This window comes from Helicoverpa armigera, chromosome 23, assembly GCF_030705265.1.
Source record: "Helicoverpa armigera isolate CAAS_96S chromosome 23, ASM3070526v1, whole genome shotgun sequence".
NCBI classification, from domain to species: domain Eukaryota; kingdom Metazoa; phylum Arthropoda; class Insecta; order Lepidoptera; family Noctuidae; genus Helicoverpa; species Helicoverpa armigera.
Genome location: NC_087142.1, coordinates 5,497,354 through 5,515,623, shown reverse-complemented (window position 1 = coordinate 5,515,623; position 18,270 = coordinate 5,497,354). Strand labels below are relative to the sequence as shown.

The 18,270-nt window shown below is 43.2% G+C and overlaps 3 protein-coding genes across 16 annotated transcripts in view; 1 reads left to right on the top strand and 2 right to left on the bottom strand.

Annotated features, from left to right (window-relative positions):
* The first annotated feature begins 262 nt into the window (after positions 1 to 262).
* On the top strand, positions 263 to 1,135 carry LOC110377277 (retinol dehydrogenase 11-like). Its single transcript, XM_049837784.2, has one exon. The coding sequence runs from the start codon at positions 263 to 265 to the stop codon at positions 1,133 to 1,135; it is 873 nt and encodes a 290-aa protein (XP_049693741.2).
* A 1,865-nt stretch (positions 1,136 to 3,000) lies between these two features.
* Positions 3,001 to 9,862, bottom strand: LOC110377275 (zinc finger CCCH domain-containing protein 13). 4 transcript variants are annotated; one of them, XM_021336099.3, is made up of 14 exons: positions 9,193 to 9,859; positions 8,872 to 8,975; positions 8,494 to 8,580; positions 8,064 to 8,133; positions 7,904 to 7,989; positions 7,427 to 7,564; positions 7,029 to 7,140; positions 6,085 to 6,942; positions 5,887 to 6,000; positions 5,411 to 5,527; positions 4,900 to 5,007; positions 4,518 to 4,631; positions 3,605 to 3,785; positions 3,001 to 3,305 (listed from the first exon to the last, which is right to left on the bottom strand). In XM_021336099.3, the coding sequence occupies exons 1-14, from the start codon at positions 9,319 to 9,321 to the stop codon at positions 3,232 to 3,234; spliced, it is 2,292 nt and encodes a 763-aa protein (XP_021191774.3). In that variant the 5' UTR covers positions 9,322 to 9,859; the 3' UTR covers positions 3,001 to 3,231. The 4 variants fall into 4 exon arrangements, with proteins under 4 accessions (XP_021191774.3, XP_021191773.3, XP_049693720.2 ...); XM_021336098.3 differs by having other exon boundaries at positions 4,900 to 5,010; positions 9,193 to 9,607; XM_049837763.2 differs by lacking the exon at positions 4,518 to 4,631 and having other exon boundaries at positions 9,193 to 9,862.
* A 626-nt stretch (positions 9,863 to 10,488) lies between these two features.
* The window catches only part of LOC110377247 (trithorax group protein osa), a 97,969-nt gene continuing 90,187 nt past the window's right edge, over positions 10,489 to 18,270 (bottom strand). For 10 of the 11 annotated variants that reach the window (XM_049837737.2, XM_049837743.2, XM_049837739.2 and 7 more), the window contains 6 exons: positions 17,718 to 17,805; positions 16,575 to 16,803; positions 14,656 to 14,745; positions 12,964 to 13,266; positions 12,689 to 12,766; positions 10,489 to 12,602 (listed from right to left, as the gene is read on the bottom strand). In XM_049837737.2, coding sequence (XP_049693694.2) covers positions 10,743 to 12,602; positions 12,689 to 12,766; positions 12,964 to 13,266; positions 14,656 to 14,745; positions 16,575 to 16,803; positions 17,718 to 17,805 — 2,648 coding nt within the window. In that variant the 3' untranslated portion in view covers positions 10,489 to 10,742. The remainder of the gene's footprint in view (positions 12,603 to 12,688; positions 12,767 to 12,963; positions 13,267 to 14,655; positions 14,746 to 16,574; positions 16,804 to 17,717; positions 17,806 to 18,270) is intronic. The other variant, XM_049837746.2, reaches the window with a different exon arrangement.

The window sequence follows — 18,270 nt, the reverse complement described above, 5'->3', positions numbered from 1 at the left end:
ACGTAGTCATCAGTAGTCATTAGGTACTAGTCTTCGTGTTGGTGCGGACTCCTAAGTTCTTCTAATTTCTTGCATTATTGTAATTCACGTATCTTATGAAAATAAAACTATTATTAATCGAAAATAAGTAAGTTCATTCCATGTTAATCCTGTAGAAATAATTGGCATAATTGATTGAGTGAAACCGATAAAAACAAATATGTTAGACTTTGTAATCTATTTTATTGTTATATGCATGATTGCCTTCAAGTTATACCAAAAGATGAGTCACACATCGTTCGCTTCACCGGTCAGAATACCGAACAAAGTGGTTATTGTAACCGGTTCTAACACCGGTATCGGCTACGAGACCGCCAGGGAGTTGTCCAAGCGTGGTGCAAGAGTTATTCTAGCATGCAGAGACTTACAAAGAGCACAAAATGCGGCGTCAAAGATCCAATCAGAGACCGGTAATGATGTTATAGTCAAACGCTTAGACTTGGCATCATTTAAGTCTATCCATTCGTTTGCTGAAGACATCAAAGCAAATGAATCCGTTATAAACATTTTAATCAACAACGCTGGAACGGGAGTTTTAGATAATTCTCTGACTGAAGACAACTTGCCAATAGAAGCCCAAGTTAATCACTTCGGTCCATTCTTACTCACGATGTTATTATTGCCATTGATGAAAGATTTGCCCGAAACATCGCGAATAATCAACGTATCGTCCGTTATGCACAAATTTGGAAATGTAGAGAATCTGGACAAACAGGCTAATAGCTTTTTGGGTTGGAGAAGAGTTTATTCTAACACAAAACTAGCAAATGTACTGTTTACGAAGAAATTAGCTGAAGTAGTGAAGAGTAATAATGTAACTGTGAACTGCTTACACCCAGGGGCAGTGAGCACCGACATCTTTCGCAATCAACCAAGGATAATTAAATTCCTGTTGAAATGTATGTTTCTGACGCCGGTTGAGGGGGCACAGACTTCGATATATTTGGCGCTAGCTGAGCATCTAGACAACGTTTCCGGGAAATACTTCAGCAACTGTGCTGAAGAGACGCCTTCTAAAAAAGCTATGGACCGTGAAGCTGCGGATAAATTGTGGGATTTATCTTTGAAAGTCTGTTTTGGAAAAGAGGGACAGTAGTTTTTCCTCCAGTTGTGTCCATTTAGATAATTATAAGAATGTTATGTTCACAATATACACTCAGCGGCACGGAATCTGGCCCAAGCACATTTGGGTCTTATAACCATTATTTAAATGAAAAATCAGAATTTTTATTTTAATATTGTTTAATTTACTCATTTTCCAAAAGAAAATGACTAACAGACAACAGAATTGTGAGAATTATCATTAAGTTTCATTGAGTTAGAAAACAGAGTCCTTTACCGCAATAATCACCAAAAACTTTTAAATTCAACATTTTTAACAAAACAGAAAGTTATCGAATTTTAGTAATGGATGTTTCTTCCTCTTGATCTGATGACTGCCTGCATACGATCTGGCATGCTCTGGATCGTGTTTTTTATCTCCACCTGAGAGATCTCCTCCCAGGCAGCTACCAGCGCAGTTTTCAGTTCACTGAAAGTCCGTGGTGAGTTACGACTTGCTTGGACCTGTCTTTTAAGCATGTTCCAGACATGTTCTACAGGATTCATGGCTGGGTTTCTTGCAGGCCAGTCCAATTTTTGAATACCGACCTCGAACAAGTAATCGGTTACTCAAAGAACTGTGTGAGGTTGAGCATTGTCCTGCATTATACGAAATTCTTCACTTCCTATAAATCCCTGACAGGGTAAAACATGATTTGGAAGGATCTCTTCAATATACCGCACTGTTGTCAGACGACTTTCGACAGCCAATAATTCAGTACGGGCTTCTAAACTTCTGCCTTCTTTCTGCCAAACCAAGATGGACCCACCATGAAAACCAACTGTTTGCTTGGTAGTGGTGGGAAGAAACCATTCTCAGCGCTTTCCCCATTCACGTTCACGGCCGCCTGGAGCTCTTAAGACGACTCTGCATTCATCGGTCCATAAAATTTTACTCCATTAGTCATGCGTCCAATTTGCATGTTCTCTTGCATACCTTAGTCTGGCTACGCGATGGTGCGGGAGAAGTTCCGGGCCTCGAGTTGGTCTTCGAGCACGTAGATCCCGTTCCTCTATCCTTCTTCTTATTGTGCACTTATGGACGTTGACTTCTCTTGCTGTTTGCAAAGGCTGGCGTATCTCTAACGCAGTGAGAAACCCATTTTTCATTATTGCACGTACGATAAATCGGTCGTCGTGCGCCGACGAACACCTTACACCCCCACTTTCTGGTCTTCTTGTGTAAAGGCCAGTCTGGTCATGCATTTTCTATGCATATCTTTCACTTGTACGCGGTGCACTTAAAGTTTCAACCATCTTCCACTGCGTACGCCCTTGACGTCTTAGCAACACTACTTGAGCAACTTGAGCTGCTGTAAGGGTAATTTTCAGATCAAATTGTGAAAAAGAGAGATCAAAAAGAGAAACAAAAAACGATCATAATCATTATTTTTTTTTGGAACGTGTTAGTACTTCGGCAATTTCTATCTGAATTTAAACTTAACTTTCTGCTTTGTGTTCCAACAACGGAATCTGTTTCTAGTGTTATAAAAGTTAAACAGACACACATTTTTCTGTATTTAAATTAACAAATACGAAAGGACTGACAATATGTCATATGAAATTAGAAGTTACAACAGCTATCTGGGCTGATATCTACTTGTGTTTGTTTGGGCCAAATTCTGTGCCGCTGAGTGTAGTTATATGTCAATGGTTCACAATGCCATTGATTATTAAAATAATAAAAATAATTACCTATAAGAAAAAAGATTTTTCCTTTTACGAAAAAAGCATACACCCTATCCATGACGACTTAAAAAGAACATTATTATGTAGATATTGTGTAAATAGGAATGTCTTTTGTCAAGATTATGGATTTTAATTTGTTAAAGATAAAAGAAAAATAATGAAACTGCAAAAGTCGTTTTATATGTTTATATGAGTTATTTGCAACAACAGTCAAAAATCACTTGATACATGATACATTCTTCAAAATCAAACTAGGTATACAATACAATTTCATCGAACACAATGCACCAATTTTCAATTACTTATACATTTTTTCTTAGTTCTAAACTTTAGAAAATTTCTCGTGTATGCTAACGTGTGATGTGTTGTCGTAACGAGAATTTTATGTTGGATATTTGAGTCTCATCTTTTTCTGTGCCTGTGCTCCGAACGTGCCGCAGAAGGTTTCGAAGATTTCTCCTTGTATCTGGTCTCCTCTAGAAAAGAAATAAAATAAATTACAAAAATAAATAAGGGAATTAATTGAAAGTTTTCAGTCCCTCAGCCGTTATGACGTGAGAAAGCGTAAGTGGAGATTGAAAGAAATAGTAAAACCGGGTAACTGGGTTGAGGAGGTCAGATAGGGCAGACGCTGCTTGTAAAACACTGGTACTCAGCTACATCCGTTTAGACTGGAAGCCGACCCCCACATAGTTGGGAAAACGGCGCGGAGGATGATGGGGTAAAACACCCAAAATAGAAGAATAGAACAACACCCAGAAGGCTAGGTACGTACCTCTATCTTTATGGCGATGCCTGCGGTCCCGATCCCGCGAGGCTCGCGACTCGGGCGAGGAGCGGCGGCGAGGCGAGCGCGCCGGCGCCTCCGGGCACCACCACCACGCGGGCGGCGCCGACGCACGGCTGCGCAGCGGGGACCCGCCCGCCGTGTACCCAGCCGGGGGACCTGCTATGTGCTGGAGAGAAATGAGGACTCAAGTTTATTGACGGAATCACAGTTTGAACAATTTGAACCTTCAACGTTCCTGGGCTTAAAGGGCTGTTGATACAAGAGGGATTGAAGCAATCATGAACAATTAAGAGCTCCATTTATCTATACTAATATTATAAAGAGGAAAACTTTGTTTGTTTGTCTATACTAATATTATAAAGAGGAAAACTTTGTTTGTTTGTTTGGTTGTAATGAATAGGCTCAAAAACTAAAGGACCGTTTTTAATCATTCTTTCACCATTCGAAAGCTACATTATCCACGAGTATCATAGGCTATATTTTATCCCGGTGCGGGCAGTAGCTCCCACGGGACGCGGGTGAAACCGCGGGAAAACGGCTAGTGTAGATATATGATTGCAACTTCAACGTTCCTGGGCTTGAAAGGCTGTAGATACAAGAGGAGTATGTGATCATTTAGTTCTGGCCTGCTGTTTGTCAGGGTTTTTTCGGAGACTGTGTGGTCCTTTACAACGGATGATGTTCGATAGGAGGAGATTTGGGAATAAACAGACCTACCTCCCAATAGAATACAAATGTTGATACTGAGATGAAGTAAATAACGTAGTACATAGTACATACCTATACCAAGTAACAAGATTATCGGCCTTTGAAGACCACCGAGACACTGGACTGTACGAGATACGTATCCCAATCCTAATAATGTACAATAGGAACCTACTAGCTAAGTACAACTTACTGGTGGTGGGAAGTTAGGCGGCAGTCGGTAGGTCGCGGTGGGCATGGTGCCCTCGCCCTCCGCACAGACCAGCGGCGGGGCGGCCTGCCGCGTAGGACTCTCCGGAGTCACCAACTTCGTAACCACATGTAATTAGATAATTATATTGTTGAAGTAGCATTTTAATATTTGCCATCAAAAGTTTGGCAAGTAAAAAATTTAAAAGTATTTTTGAGTACTAACAAAAAAAAACAATCGCTGCTGTGCTGACCGACAGTGTTAAAAGATCGTGTTCTAATTATTATCTCTTTTAGATATTAGCAAAATATAAATAATGTCAAATAGACATCAACATAAATCACAGATAGACAGAATATTATAACAGCCAATAAATTGTAGGTACCTGTTGTTTAAGGTTATTGAAATCGTTGCTCATGTCTCGATACCGCTGCAGGCACTCCTGCCACATGTTGGCCATCTCTGCCATTTCTGAACGCTGCTTCTTGATCTCCTCCTGAATTACAATACTAGCCTATAGTCTGTTGTAAGCCTTTAGTAATAAAATGGGTTGTGTGTGACACTGGCAATCCGGTAGTAACTATTACTTTGAGGGTAATACAGTATTTTCATGTCAAATCATCATTCTGCTCATAACTGCAGCAAATAAAAATTGCAAAAAGCGGCAATCGAAACGTCGATCAAGACAATAATAGGTAAGTACCTACTTTACTACGTGTACTACAATTATCTACTTTTACATGAACATCAAATGCCTGACCATTATTTTCAATTTTCTCGCAATACCTTTCCGTAAAAAAAAATAATATATTCTTGACTTCCGTGTAGGTTGAAAACCTTGGCTATGCATGATAGTCATAAATATCCTACTACGACACTCCCTTCACAGTCCTTACCATAAGCCTAGCGTCCGTATCACCGACGTCCCTGGCGACGGTTTCGTACCTTCGCATACACTCGCGCCATAGACGCAGTTGTGCCGCTGCCGATTCGCGCACGTTCGCTGCAGAGTCCTACGCAAATAATATGTTTAGAAAATAAACTAGTCTACTACGGAACCCTATTAATAGTCAAATTTAGTTTTTTTTTGAGTGGGTAAACAATTTCAGCATAATCGGCCCGCGAAGGTGCTCAAATATTGAGTTGCAGAATTACATTGTAGGCTCACAAACGTCGGTGAAGGTAAATAAAAAGAAATCGGTGAAAGCACAGGATGAAGCATAGGTACAAATAAAGGGGCACATTTGACAAAAAGCTCTGTGCAAAGGCAAAAAGTCTATAAAATATGGGGAAAACGATAAGGCTATGTTTTATTACTGAGCGCCAAAGTGTTATTGTCTAATAGATCGGATTATAATAAAACATTAATTACTTTCATATTCTTGTCCTGTACTTGAGTCTGGGAAATACCCTTAAAACATCTCATCAGCTCCTTCCAGAGTTTCATCATTTTGTCCATCGCCTCTCGCTGTTCTGCTATCTCTTGCTGCAATATAAATCAGCATAGCCATGAATTCAGGTCACATTTTAATTATATAGTGTATGTACTCAATAAGTTAACAGTACTTACCTTTACAACCTTCAGATAGTTACTCCTGGCACTCATAGTGCTCGTCTCCCCATCAGCTACACTCAAGCCGGAGTCCCTCTCTCTCTCAGAATACCGATCCCGATCTCTATCCCTATCCCTGTCCCGGTCTCTGTCCCTATCTCTATAGTCATCATCCCGCGACACGACAGAGTTCCTCTCGAACCTGTCCCCATTCCTCTTCCAACGCCGGTCTTTGTTCGATATGGCATTCCTATCCCGCGCTTCCAGAGGTTTCTCGTCATAGTACTTGCCTACCTCGTCGTACCTTTTGTCTCGCTCATCGTAACGTCTGTCCTTCGTGTCACTTCGTGTAGTCCTCCGGCAGTTGTTCCGATCGTCTTCGTACCCTTCTCGATGCACGTCGAAACTCCTACTGGTTTTTTGCTCAAAGAACCTCTTTTTATCATCTTCATAATGCCTATTTCTCACGTCCCTGTCGTAATCACGATATTCCCGACTATCCGCAGGCCGTGGTCGGTAAGGGTCAATGCAACTCCTAGTGGGAACGACAGCCGGAGGGTAATCGCGGTACCTGTCGTCTTCCATAGGCCGCGTCCTTGATCTTGTCATATCCAGTTTGCTAGAGTACTTAGGATTTTCCTTTTCATAGTAACACATACATTTATCTTGCTTCACGCGATCAACTTGGTTAACGCCGGGAATTCTTTCATGGCTGCGGACTTTCCCCGCAAAATTCTCCTGGCTCCTGATCCTGGACGCGGGCACCATTTCTCGTGATCTTACATGAGTTAATCTAACTGGGTGACGATCCGTTTCATACGTTTCTCGTCTCGAAACTACTTCACATTGTAACGACTTGTGACTCTGGGTACGAGCCTGTAAAATTGTCTTATATTGAATACCTTAATACACTAAGATTAAGTTATTATTACAAATACGTAAGTACTTAAAATTATGCTTACTACTTGGTAACAGTGACTATTCTTGTCGTTCATTTGAGCACAAAGCTTTGCAAAAGTTTCAAACAGAATAGTTTGGTCTATAGCTGCGGCAGGAGACACTTCTTTTGGTGGTCTGAAAAGATACAATACTAGAAGCAGTCTCTATAAAAAATATTACAGAAATCCGTAACAATCGTATTGTAAAAAATTGTAGCTCCGTATCGTCAACCACGCACGCGCAAGACGACATCATTACGAACACATCAATCGTCAAGTTCGCATAGGAAACATAGGCGTCTTTTTTATCTTTGTGTGGTCTTCTCCCAAAAGTTATGGTTACCACTGTTCCCAACCATCACACCTAAATAGTCTTTACTTCTAAAGGTCCAATAATGGACCTTCATGGAGTCAGGTCATACTTGTCATGCTCTCTAGAAGGAACATCGTCTCTATGGCGGTCCCTGTGATGATGTCGGTGTCGGTCGCGCGGCGCCGACACCTCGCGTTCGTCCTCGCGACTCATGCGCCGCTCTTCACGCCGACGAGCGTGTCTCTGTCTGCAAATGACAAACCATAGAAAGCTACATCCCAACTAACACACCTATTTATTTATTAACACCAAGCTTGTTTTTAGCTTCACTTGTAACTATGTATGTGATTAAATCTTGGACTCTTAATTTGACCCACTTACCGGTCTTCGATTAGGATGAAATTTTGCACACGCTCTGAGTTCAGATCACAACTCATGACTATCTAGGAAGCGTTACAAAAAGCTTGTTTTTTTTATTATTCACATACCTACATTAAGTCGTATAAACAGGTTTTTGTTTCATAATTTAATTTCAGCATTTAAATTAAACTAACATCTCCGTGATTTATAAATGTATTGAACTTACTTCTTTTTGTCCCTTTTGATGGCTTCCTCGAGAAAGGCGTATATGAACGAATCCTGATCTTGTGGTATGGATTCCACAACGCCTTCCTACATAATTGGATAATACATTTAATTACCGAATTAGAAGTACTTTTAATTAAGATAATAATTATAATATGGACCTGTCGTGGCGATATGGAGCGCGGGGTTGAAACGAGACCTGCTTTCAAAGCCAGAGAGATGCCTTCTCTCCTGTAATATAAAATTACAATATTAGTTAGTAGCTTTCAGCGGTCTTGGCCGCGTATCAATTTATTATTACTTGTATACAGATGCGCAACAACTTTTGTCCCGACCTACACTGATATACCTACAGTTAAAATGCTAATGTGTAAAAAAGCAAGACCACCAAGTTACAGAAAAAGTGTAGCTATCACTGATATACCTATCACTTTATCTGAAGCTATCTTTGAAAAAATAAAGCCAGGAATCTACACAAACTTAGTATTTATGAATGATGTGCTCGAGTATCAAAATGTAATTTAAAAACACTTCACATATCTAAGGTAACACTAAGCGATAGAACTCAGCTGAAGAGTTATAGGACCGTACGTAGATCGGCGATGACGCCGTGGCGACCGCGACGTTCGGCGCAACTCGACGGGAGACCGCGACATTGAAGGACTGCTGTCTCTGTCCCTAATTACATTGAATACTTAGTATCGGAAATAATGAAATTATTTTTATTTTTCATGCTAACTAGTGTATCTATCGTAAAATGCAATTGTTAAAAAAAAATAATGCAGCTGTGGAAAGTGCCATATTAACTAAAATGTTGTAACCGTTTGTGACAAACAGAAAATGGGAGATAGGGAGATATGAAAAATAAATATTAGTCTGTTAGGTAAACATCCAAAATAATTATTAATTTCTGATTACTTACTGGTATAGCTTACTGCACTTAAAATAAAAAATATTGTAGGTGTAAACCTTTTCGTAGTATTTCCATCTTGCTGTCCAGTTAAATTCTGTACAGTAGATATTTCTTGTAAACTAGCTTTGGTGGAGGGCACTCGACAGTTGGCTTGACAACCCTGTGATTATTATAACATTTTGCACAAACTAGTATTGCCACGATATTCAAAACCAATCGAAATTCGATATCGAAATTTCAGATCTTCGTATCATTTGAGGCCGCAGAATTGCCTACTTACCTGCTTCTCAGATGGTTAAGTTGATAAATTGTAAATAACATGGGCACTTCACTACTGCAACAGCATTTGGGAAGTCAACTGTAAATATAATACTTACGCTAGTAGAATCGTCAGTCACTACAGAGTTGGTATCGTCGAGCCCTTCACGTTTTTTCCTAATCCTCTTGCGTTTAGACGCGTCGAATACTTTGAACAATTTTTTACTATCGCTCGACTGACACTCCATCGTATAAAGTCGAATGGATCTCCCGACATTGGAGATCAATTATCCTAAACTAATTTATTTCTATTATTCTCATCACTGTTACAAATATGGTGTTTTAGAATATTTTACGATATGAAGAAAAAGGAATTTAAAAAAAATGTTATCCAAATATACACGGTCAAAAGTGAGGGATGACAATTGTGTCTGTAAAGTTGAAATAAGAATTCTGCTCAACGCAAAAGTCAGATTCTAGCTTGCCAGAGTTACACGATGTCTGCCAAACTCAACTTATACAATATCTAGCATAGATGTACGAGCCCTCTACCTTTACTATGGAATTCGGATAGTGGATAACAAGAATTTTGGAGTGGGGGTGGTTCGTGGATAGTGAGCCAAGGTCTACAGTCAACTTGCATTGATGACTCTTACTAATATTGTACCCCATTTTGTTTCATGTCTAAACTGAAGATATCAGACCTCTCTAAAAGTGGAAGATCCAGAAGAGACGAGACACGGCACAACATTTGGCCAAGGTAAATGAATTTCTTAGTTATTCGTGTCTTTTTAACTCACCCACCCACTTTAACGGGTTCCAGGGTCCCACATAACTAACTTATTCTGGAATGCTAATCAATCGGTTCAGGCGTTAAAATAAGTGTAAGAACAGCTTTCAATTAAAAGAAGCCGTAGCCGAATCAAACCATAAATGCCGAGTTGAAGATTTTAGAATGCTCATTCTATACTCACCTATCAAATTCTTTTAGAGGAAAACGAAAAAACTGTAGATCGTTTTGTGTGTTTACCCTTAGATGTGCCAGTTATACTATTGAATGATTTTACAATATATTGGATGCCTCGGTAATCTTTTACGTTACGTTACGGCGATAAAAAACTTAAATAAGGTGCACATCTGTTTTCATTTTGCAAAAATAAACTCTAACATTTAATTTTGACTACACCTACTTAATTTTAATTTGGTATTTAAGGTTTACTAAATTTGAAAATGCCAATTCATGAAAAAAAATAAAATTCAGATTCAATTTCAATATATTATAGATTATTGTAATTCACATTAAACTTAATTAAACTTATAGCCCACATAAGCTCCTCACACTCCACTACGTTTTCTCTTATAGACAAAGGCGCTAAAGGTACTCGGTATAAAATCTCCATCATAAAACCAATAAACAGATTCAAGTCCCATTTTATTATAAAAATCAAAATTACGTGTTATAATACATCTTTTCACAATCGAACAATAGAAATCGATTATAGCACATTGACATTCTTGTTGTAAATAAATCATCATGGACATAAATAACAAAATCGGATCGTACAGCCTAACACTTGAGACACCGCTATACTGAGGTCGGAGTCGCGTCACAGTCACAGTAGTCCGTATCACTATATGTACACGTACCCACGGGTACAGCGTCCGCGCACTAGTCCTCGGGCTCGGCGCGGCCCTGGCTGCACTGGAACAGCACGTCGGCCAGCTCGTGCGCCACCTTCTGGTCCAGGATCTGCGACATGACCAGCGACAGCAGGCGCCGCTCGTGCCGGCGGATGAGCGGCCGGTTCTCGGGGTGCTCGGCCAGGCGCAGCAGCGTGGCGGCGGCGCGGCGCAGCATGTCCAGCGACGTGCCCATGGCGTCGGGGTTGTCGCGCAGCGCCGCCACGCCGTGCTGGTTGGCCACGCCCAGCGCCGTCTGCTCCGCGCGCTCGATGAACGCCACCAGCTGCGCCACGGCCGGCGCGTGCAGCGCCACCTCCCGCGCCGCCGCGCCGCCCGCGCCCGCCAGGTAGTGCAGCAGGTTCACGGCGAACTCGCGCACCACCGGCCGCTCCGGCCGGCACAGGTCCCGCGCCAGCCCCGCGCACAGCGCCGCGATGCGCCCGCGCGGCGGCGTCGCCAGCACCAGGTCCACGTTGGCGTCCGTCACGCACAGCTTGCACAGCGCCTCCAGCGCCAGCCGCCGCGGCGACAGTGGCGACGCCGCGCCCGCCGCCGGCGGCGCATCCCCGGCCACCGCGGCCGGGCACACTGACCAATGTAATAGCCCGTCTAGGAGCGGCCGCGCCACGGCCTCGGGCTGGCCGGCCAGCTCCACGCCGCCCGCAATATTAGCGCAGCACACAAGCGCGTCCTCGCGCAGCTGTGCCAGCGCGTCCCACCACCACTCGGCGCCGCCGCGCAGGCTGGAGCAGCAGGCGGCGGCGTCGGCGTCGTCGCGGGCGGCGCGCTCGTAGGCGCGGGCGCGGGCAGCCCGGGGCGCGTGCTCGTGGTGCAGCAGCAGCAGCTTGCCGGCGAGCGCGAGAAAGGCGCCGGAGCGTGAAAACTCGGCCTCGTTGCCGGGCACGAAGGTAAGGCCGCGCAGGATGTTGGAGAGCGCGATGCAGCGGCGCGCGAGCGCGTCGCGCGTGTCGTCCACGAGGTTGAGGCTGGGCTCGTCGCGCGTGTAGCACTCGTCCTCGTAGTCGGCCAGGCGGCGGCGGCGCAGCACGCCGGCGGGGTCGCGCACGGCCAGCGCACGGCGCGGCGGCTCCAGGTCCATGGGCTCGGGCGCCAGGTTGTCGCCGGCGGGCGAGGCGGCGGGGGAGGCGGGCGCGGGCGCGGGCGGCGAGGGCGCCCGCTGGCCCGGCATGACGCGCACGAAGGGCAGGTGCAGGAACTCCGCGCGGAACACGGGCAGCACGTGCGCGGCGCCGCCGCTGTCGCCGCCCAGCTGCCAGGGCTCGAGCACGTCGTGGTCCTCGGTCTCGGGGCTGGCGTCGTCGTCGGGCGCGAACAGCTCGTCGTCGGGCTTGTACACGACGGGGTGCCGCCGCCGCGACTCCATCGTGTAGTTCTCTCCGTTGAGCAGGCGTACTCGGTCGCTCGGGTCGGGCGGCTCCCGCGGTTCTCTCGTGGTTTTCGCACTCTTGATCACAGGCTCGGGACTGGAGGGAGGTGCGTACCAGGGTCCCTCGTCATTCGACGGCGAATCGAATACGTCGCTAAGACTCTTATGGAAGTGTTCAAGTAATAAGTCAAGCAGGCCGGGCATATGCTGTAGGCCAAAGTATCCTATGCAATTGTCGTCAAACAGGAGAATATTAAGAATATCCAGCGCCCAACACGTTTCGGCCAACAAGCCGGACTTGAGCGCCATCATGATGCGCCACGCGTCTACGGGCGCGACATCAGCCTTGGTAAGTCTTCTTCGCTTCTCCCCGGTCGGGACAGCCGCCTCCACGCACTCGGCAGGGAATGTTAACTCCCGCTTTAATTGTCCGGGAGCTGTCATAGCTGGCGCAGAGCCCTGGAAATACAAGCAATCAGTTAGAGCTGAATTCAATGAAACTATGTATGTTAAGACAATATAAGACGAGGATGCGCAGCACTTACAGGTGAGGGCGCGGTGGAGTTGTAGGGGTCTTGCGTAGGCGGCCGCGGCGCGCCTCCCCACGCGGGGCCTCCACTCGGCTGGAACAGATTTGTCTTCATCGTAAATGAAATCGAATATATTTATTTAAAGCATTTTATGTTACATACCAAATTACTCTGTTTTATGTAGAGACTAGGTAGTGGATAAGGCATCTAAGGCCCATAGAAAATAAATAACATAAATTACACATTAAATCATACACGAATACAAATTTTATACAAAAGTAAATAGTTACCGTATTGGAATAGGGCGGATGCGTCCAGTTAGGTGGCTGCGGCGCTCCGGGCTGCGGGCGCCAGGGTGCCGCGGGGGCGGGGGGCGCCGGCGCGCGAGGGAAGGAGTTCCCCCAGGCGCCGCCGAACCTGGCCCCGGCCGCGGCCGCCCCCGGACTTCCCGCAGGCGCCGCGCCCGCTCCTCCCGCGGGTCCGCCGACGCCCGCGCCGCCGTACGCGGGTTCGCCTTTCGCGAAGTCGGGGTGTCTGCGGGGAGCCCCAGCAGCTGGGGGTGCGCCCGCACCTAGCGCCTTCCCGCCGCCATACTGTGGACACGCAGCACGGCGTATGAGCGACAGTGTTTACTTTGTATGCTCCTCGCTCTCCTTCATCGGATGTCAAGCTCGATGAGACAACTTATAGAGCTCCTTGGATTGTTGTCTCTCGAACAAGGCCCCCGGAATCAGGAGATAGGTTTAAACCGACACATTAAAAAAAAAACAGTGAAAATTCAAATTTATTAACTTATTAAACATAAACGCTATGATTTTAAAATGAAAATTCTTTGTACAAAAAGAGATTTGGGTTCCTTTATCAAAATGTAGGGAATTTATAAATGTGAAAATGGATCTTAATGAATGTTGTCGGTTCAAACCATAACGAGGGGTATATTTGTTACAATAAGCAACATTAAAATAACTTTGTTACACTGGCCGTGCACCCAAATGTGTTCGCTTTAAGATGATTATTTCATACATAAATAAACCGAAGGTATCATGGTATCAAGTAAAATAATGTTACGTATCTTGACAGAGTGACACTGATACATTCGATCGATTCGTATTGCTGTAAAAACAAAGCTACGATTCCGTTAACTTACAGCTAAGCTTACATGATTTGTGTGAATTGAATGCATGCACATGATTTAGTGACCAAAATTGTTCATATAAAGCCACCACCACACACTCTAAACCTTTACTTCCATGTTTTGATTATTTTTGTTAAATTTTGAAGGAGCTAGTGGACGAGTTTTGTTTAGCCATCGCTTAGCCAAACGACCAGCGACGACGAAAATCCGAAAAGCCAATTAATCACACCGCAAGCCAAAATTTTGTTAAACAAAAATAGAAGAAAAATTAACAGTGATAGCTTAAATTTTGTCAAACGAGTGGTATTATTTCAAAAAAATGAAGCCAAAACCACGAATGAGATTTGCCCTTCGCACGATAATCGTTTAAATCTCCCCCCCTCAATTCCTTTTAAAAAGTTGATGTCGGATCTTCGGAGGTTCTTTGAGAAGACATCAAAGATAAAGAAATCTTAGAATGGTATTTGTAACATAGTGATTTAATGCTCGTATATAAAAAAAAAAACTTGATATACAAAAAGTGAAAACTACACAGTGCAAAATTCACAGTTGTTTAAAATGATAGTGATATAAATGATTCGTTTTACTACTCCATACATCTCAAGGTATTTAAATTCAATCCTTATTTCTTACAAGTTAATTTTCTTTCCCATAAGACATAACTGAATTTCGACGAAGATGTCTTCAGCACACGATATGCATTATGTATTGTATAAAATCGTGTGCAAACGAGAATCGTGGTCAGGGGCCGCGTGAGCACTGAGCAGTGGTGCGGGTGAGAATGAGACCGTATCGCCAATCGATGGGAAGCGGTGTTGAGTGCGTGGTACAAACGGGGCGTCCGTACGTAGGGCCTGGGCGTCGGCGACAGCGGCGCCACCAGTTGGCGCGCGAGCTGCGAGTTCAATAAGTTACTGACGGCCGCGCCGCCCGACATCTACACACCAGACAGAACCGTCACTCACTGCGTACTGCCGTTCCACGCGACAATACCTTATGTAAGCCATACACGCTACGGTCTACCGGAGAGGACATACGTGCAGGTGTGCCTGCGTAAGTCAGTAAAATATTTCGGTGTACCGAAGCTTCACCCGAAAGAATTGATTTTCCATTTTGCACAGGCTCAAAAATCTGTAAAAGTCTATTTCCACACTCATTCCTGTGTAGGCATACCTGAACAGTTGGACCTTTCCGACGGACCGCAGCGTGTATGGTAGCCATTACACGTTACCTCGCTCACCTATACTTTGTCTTGTACGCTTTCAGACGTCTCAATGTCGCACTGACCAGTGTAGGGATGGCCAAAACAATATTTGTACCTAGGTACAAGGTACAGAAAGGTGTCTGCATCGAAATAACGCGAGACTTTGAGACGTCTATAAGCGCCTCTAAGCTATACATCACACAATTTATACAATTCCCATTCTATATAGCTAAACTTGTAATGAATTTCACAACACAGACATTGGACAATAAATGGTATGGTGTACAGCTTTACAACCATCTTGAATTCCGGCTGAAATTTTAACAGCACTTGTGTTGGGTCTTAAAATAGTTATTTCTGATATGTATATTTGACAAAAAAGTAATACATAAATATGTATGTTGAATCTGGCAATTTGTATGCTACTGCTAACTTGATAATTTTGAAACCTATGAACATTTGATAGTTCCTGCATAGATCTTTAAAATCTAAATGGCACAGGTTATTGGCTGTTGCTCGTGGTTCTAACAAAGAGGAATAAATTATACAATTCATAATTATTAATGTTTTATAGTTTTGTAGTCTCTTTAGACAAAAACTTATGTAAACAGATTATATGCGGTTTACATAAGTTTATAACTGAACATCAACCAATCACGTAATAGTGCGTACGTAAGCAAATCTTAATGTTTTCTAGTCTTCTTATTCGCTAACCATGCAGGGCAAATTTAGGCTGGCTACAAGGAAAGTGGAACTAGAGACATTCCATTCTAAGGAAATAAAAATATTTTCGTCATTATGCAATCTTGACATTCTTATTTTGAGTACCTACTATGAAATTATTTGGAACATTGAAAACAAGAGGTAAATAATATCAAATGACTAACAGCCTACTTAAGTAACGATTCATGCTACACATAATATATTAATTTGAAGCAACTTTTATGCGGAATATTTTTACTGATATTTATTATCAAGTCGTACATATTCATATTCTCCGAAAGATGCTTCAAATTAACAGTCATGTTATGGATGCGTCGTGCTCATCAGTCTGATCAAAATAGTTCTATTTCTTTATGGTTGGGGCCTTGGGAAAATGCTCATAGAGACAAAGGTCTGCCAGCTATCAAAGGAACTGATGAGCACGCGAACATATCCATAGTACCATCAGTAATGTATAATCAAGGAGGATGGAAAGATGAGCGGAGATGCCATAAGGCAGGTAGGTCAAGCGCCTTCAGGTCAAGCGCCTGCAGGTAGGTCAAGCGCCTTCTTCGCTAAGTCAGGTAACGTAAGGGGGCATGACCAAAATGATCACTTACTATAACGCTGACGAGGCGTACGGGTTGCTTGAGAGATCTGTCACTGCTCTTGATTGATAGGTGACTTCATTTTTAACAAATCTGGGTTCAAAAGAAGGCGTATAACGTCCCTCGTCCCCCTAACACCCGCATGTTGACGCGCTACTTTGTTATGAGATTTTGCCTTATGACATCTCCGCTAATGATTATGTTCTTCATGAGCATAGTTGAGAGGGTTATGTGTATGTTTGTAGTAGTTACCTCGATAGGCGGCTGCTGCGGCGAGATGGGCGGGTGCGGCGGGTGCTGCGGGTGCGGGTGCGGGTGCGGGTGCGGCGCGCGGTAGTAGTCGGGGTAGGGCTGCGCGGGCGGCGGCGTGGCGGCGCCGGGCGCTGCGCCGCGGTAGGCCGCGCCGTAGCCGTACTGTTGGTACTCGCCGCCCGCGCCGCCGCCGCCCGCCGCGCCGCCCACTGACTGCCCGCGGTACCCTCTGCGGGACAACAACACACTTAGCAACACATCGCCATTACACAGGTCTGTATACAATATGGTTTGTGTAACCAGTCAAATACAATACTTTTGACGAACTGCCAAAAACGGTTACTTTGTATGAATTTTTCACTTGAAGCTGCTACTTCTTTTGTTTATAAAAACGATAAGAAAATTGAAATATTTTTACAACAAAACGATGAATGTAACTGATATTATTTTAAAGCGCTTCGCCATACGAATATGATATAGGATTGAATTTTTAACCTAGTCAAATACCCAATTAGCCTAACCAAACAGGTTTTATAACCGCTTTATAATAACGGAAGAACTGCTCAATTCAGTTCTTTCTATGTATTTTCAAATCAGCTAATGCCTAACAAGTATGCAAAATATAGAATCGATGAATCATAAATATTTTTACGCACATTTCTATCATGTTCTTCATTCACAAAAATAAATAACACCACCTCATTTAAATATTACTAAAAAATAAATAAAATGAAATCATGATTCTGACACACATTCGCACCAAACGCGCGGATTACCAACTGAGGCCTTCCTTGAGCAGTATGACTGCTAACATTCACAGGAATTCCCCGAGATAACAAGCGATATCCATTTTAATAGCTAATGTGTTTCGCTATGTGTTGTGAATAAATTGGAGAACCACGTGACTTGTCCTAAATTTTTAATCTATACTAATATAATAAAGAGGAAACATTGTTTTGATTGCTTGAAGGCTCCGAAACTATTGAACCGATTTGAAAAATTCTTTCACTGTCATAAAGCTCCACTCTTGCCGAGTAACGTAGCTAGGCAATTTATTACCCGGGTGTGGGTAATAGATCCACAGGACACGAGTAGACAATGGCTAGTGTAATATTAATTGAAAAATCTTGATTTTGAACCCACCTGTCACCATCGGGACCGTAGGGAGGGTAAACAGGCCTGTTCGGCTGGTAAGGAGATCCGTATTCATACCCGTAACCTTGTTGGTAACCTGTGAAGTGACATACATACATATTAAAGAAAAAAATATATTCAACGAAAAATTATGAAATATTTACAACGTTGAAGACCACGTGCATACATAATTATATAATAAAAATATTCGCCTTTCATTTATAGAAATAACCATGCAAATGTATTTAGCATGTTATACAATAAACAACACTAAATAAATTAATGTTTATTTTTATGCAAAAATTATAAAAAGATGGCCATAACAGCTATATTACAAGAAATACACGAACACACACAAGATATTGATTTGAATGTACAAAGGATTTCCGATCACTTGATACCGTAATGAGAACAAAATCTAAGAAGGAAATTACATAACTTTTGACACTTAATAACAATTTATTAGTGCATTAATATTAATCGAACAAGGCAAAATATACATAACCAGAAATAATGTATGTTACCTACAGTACTAAATTGTCTGTTACTAGCAGGTGCAATG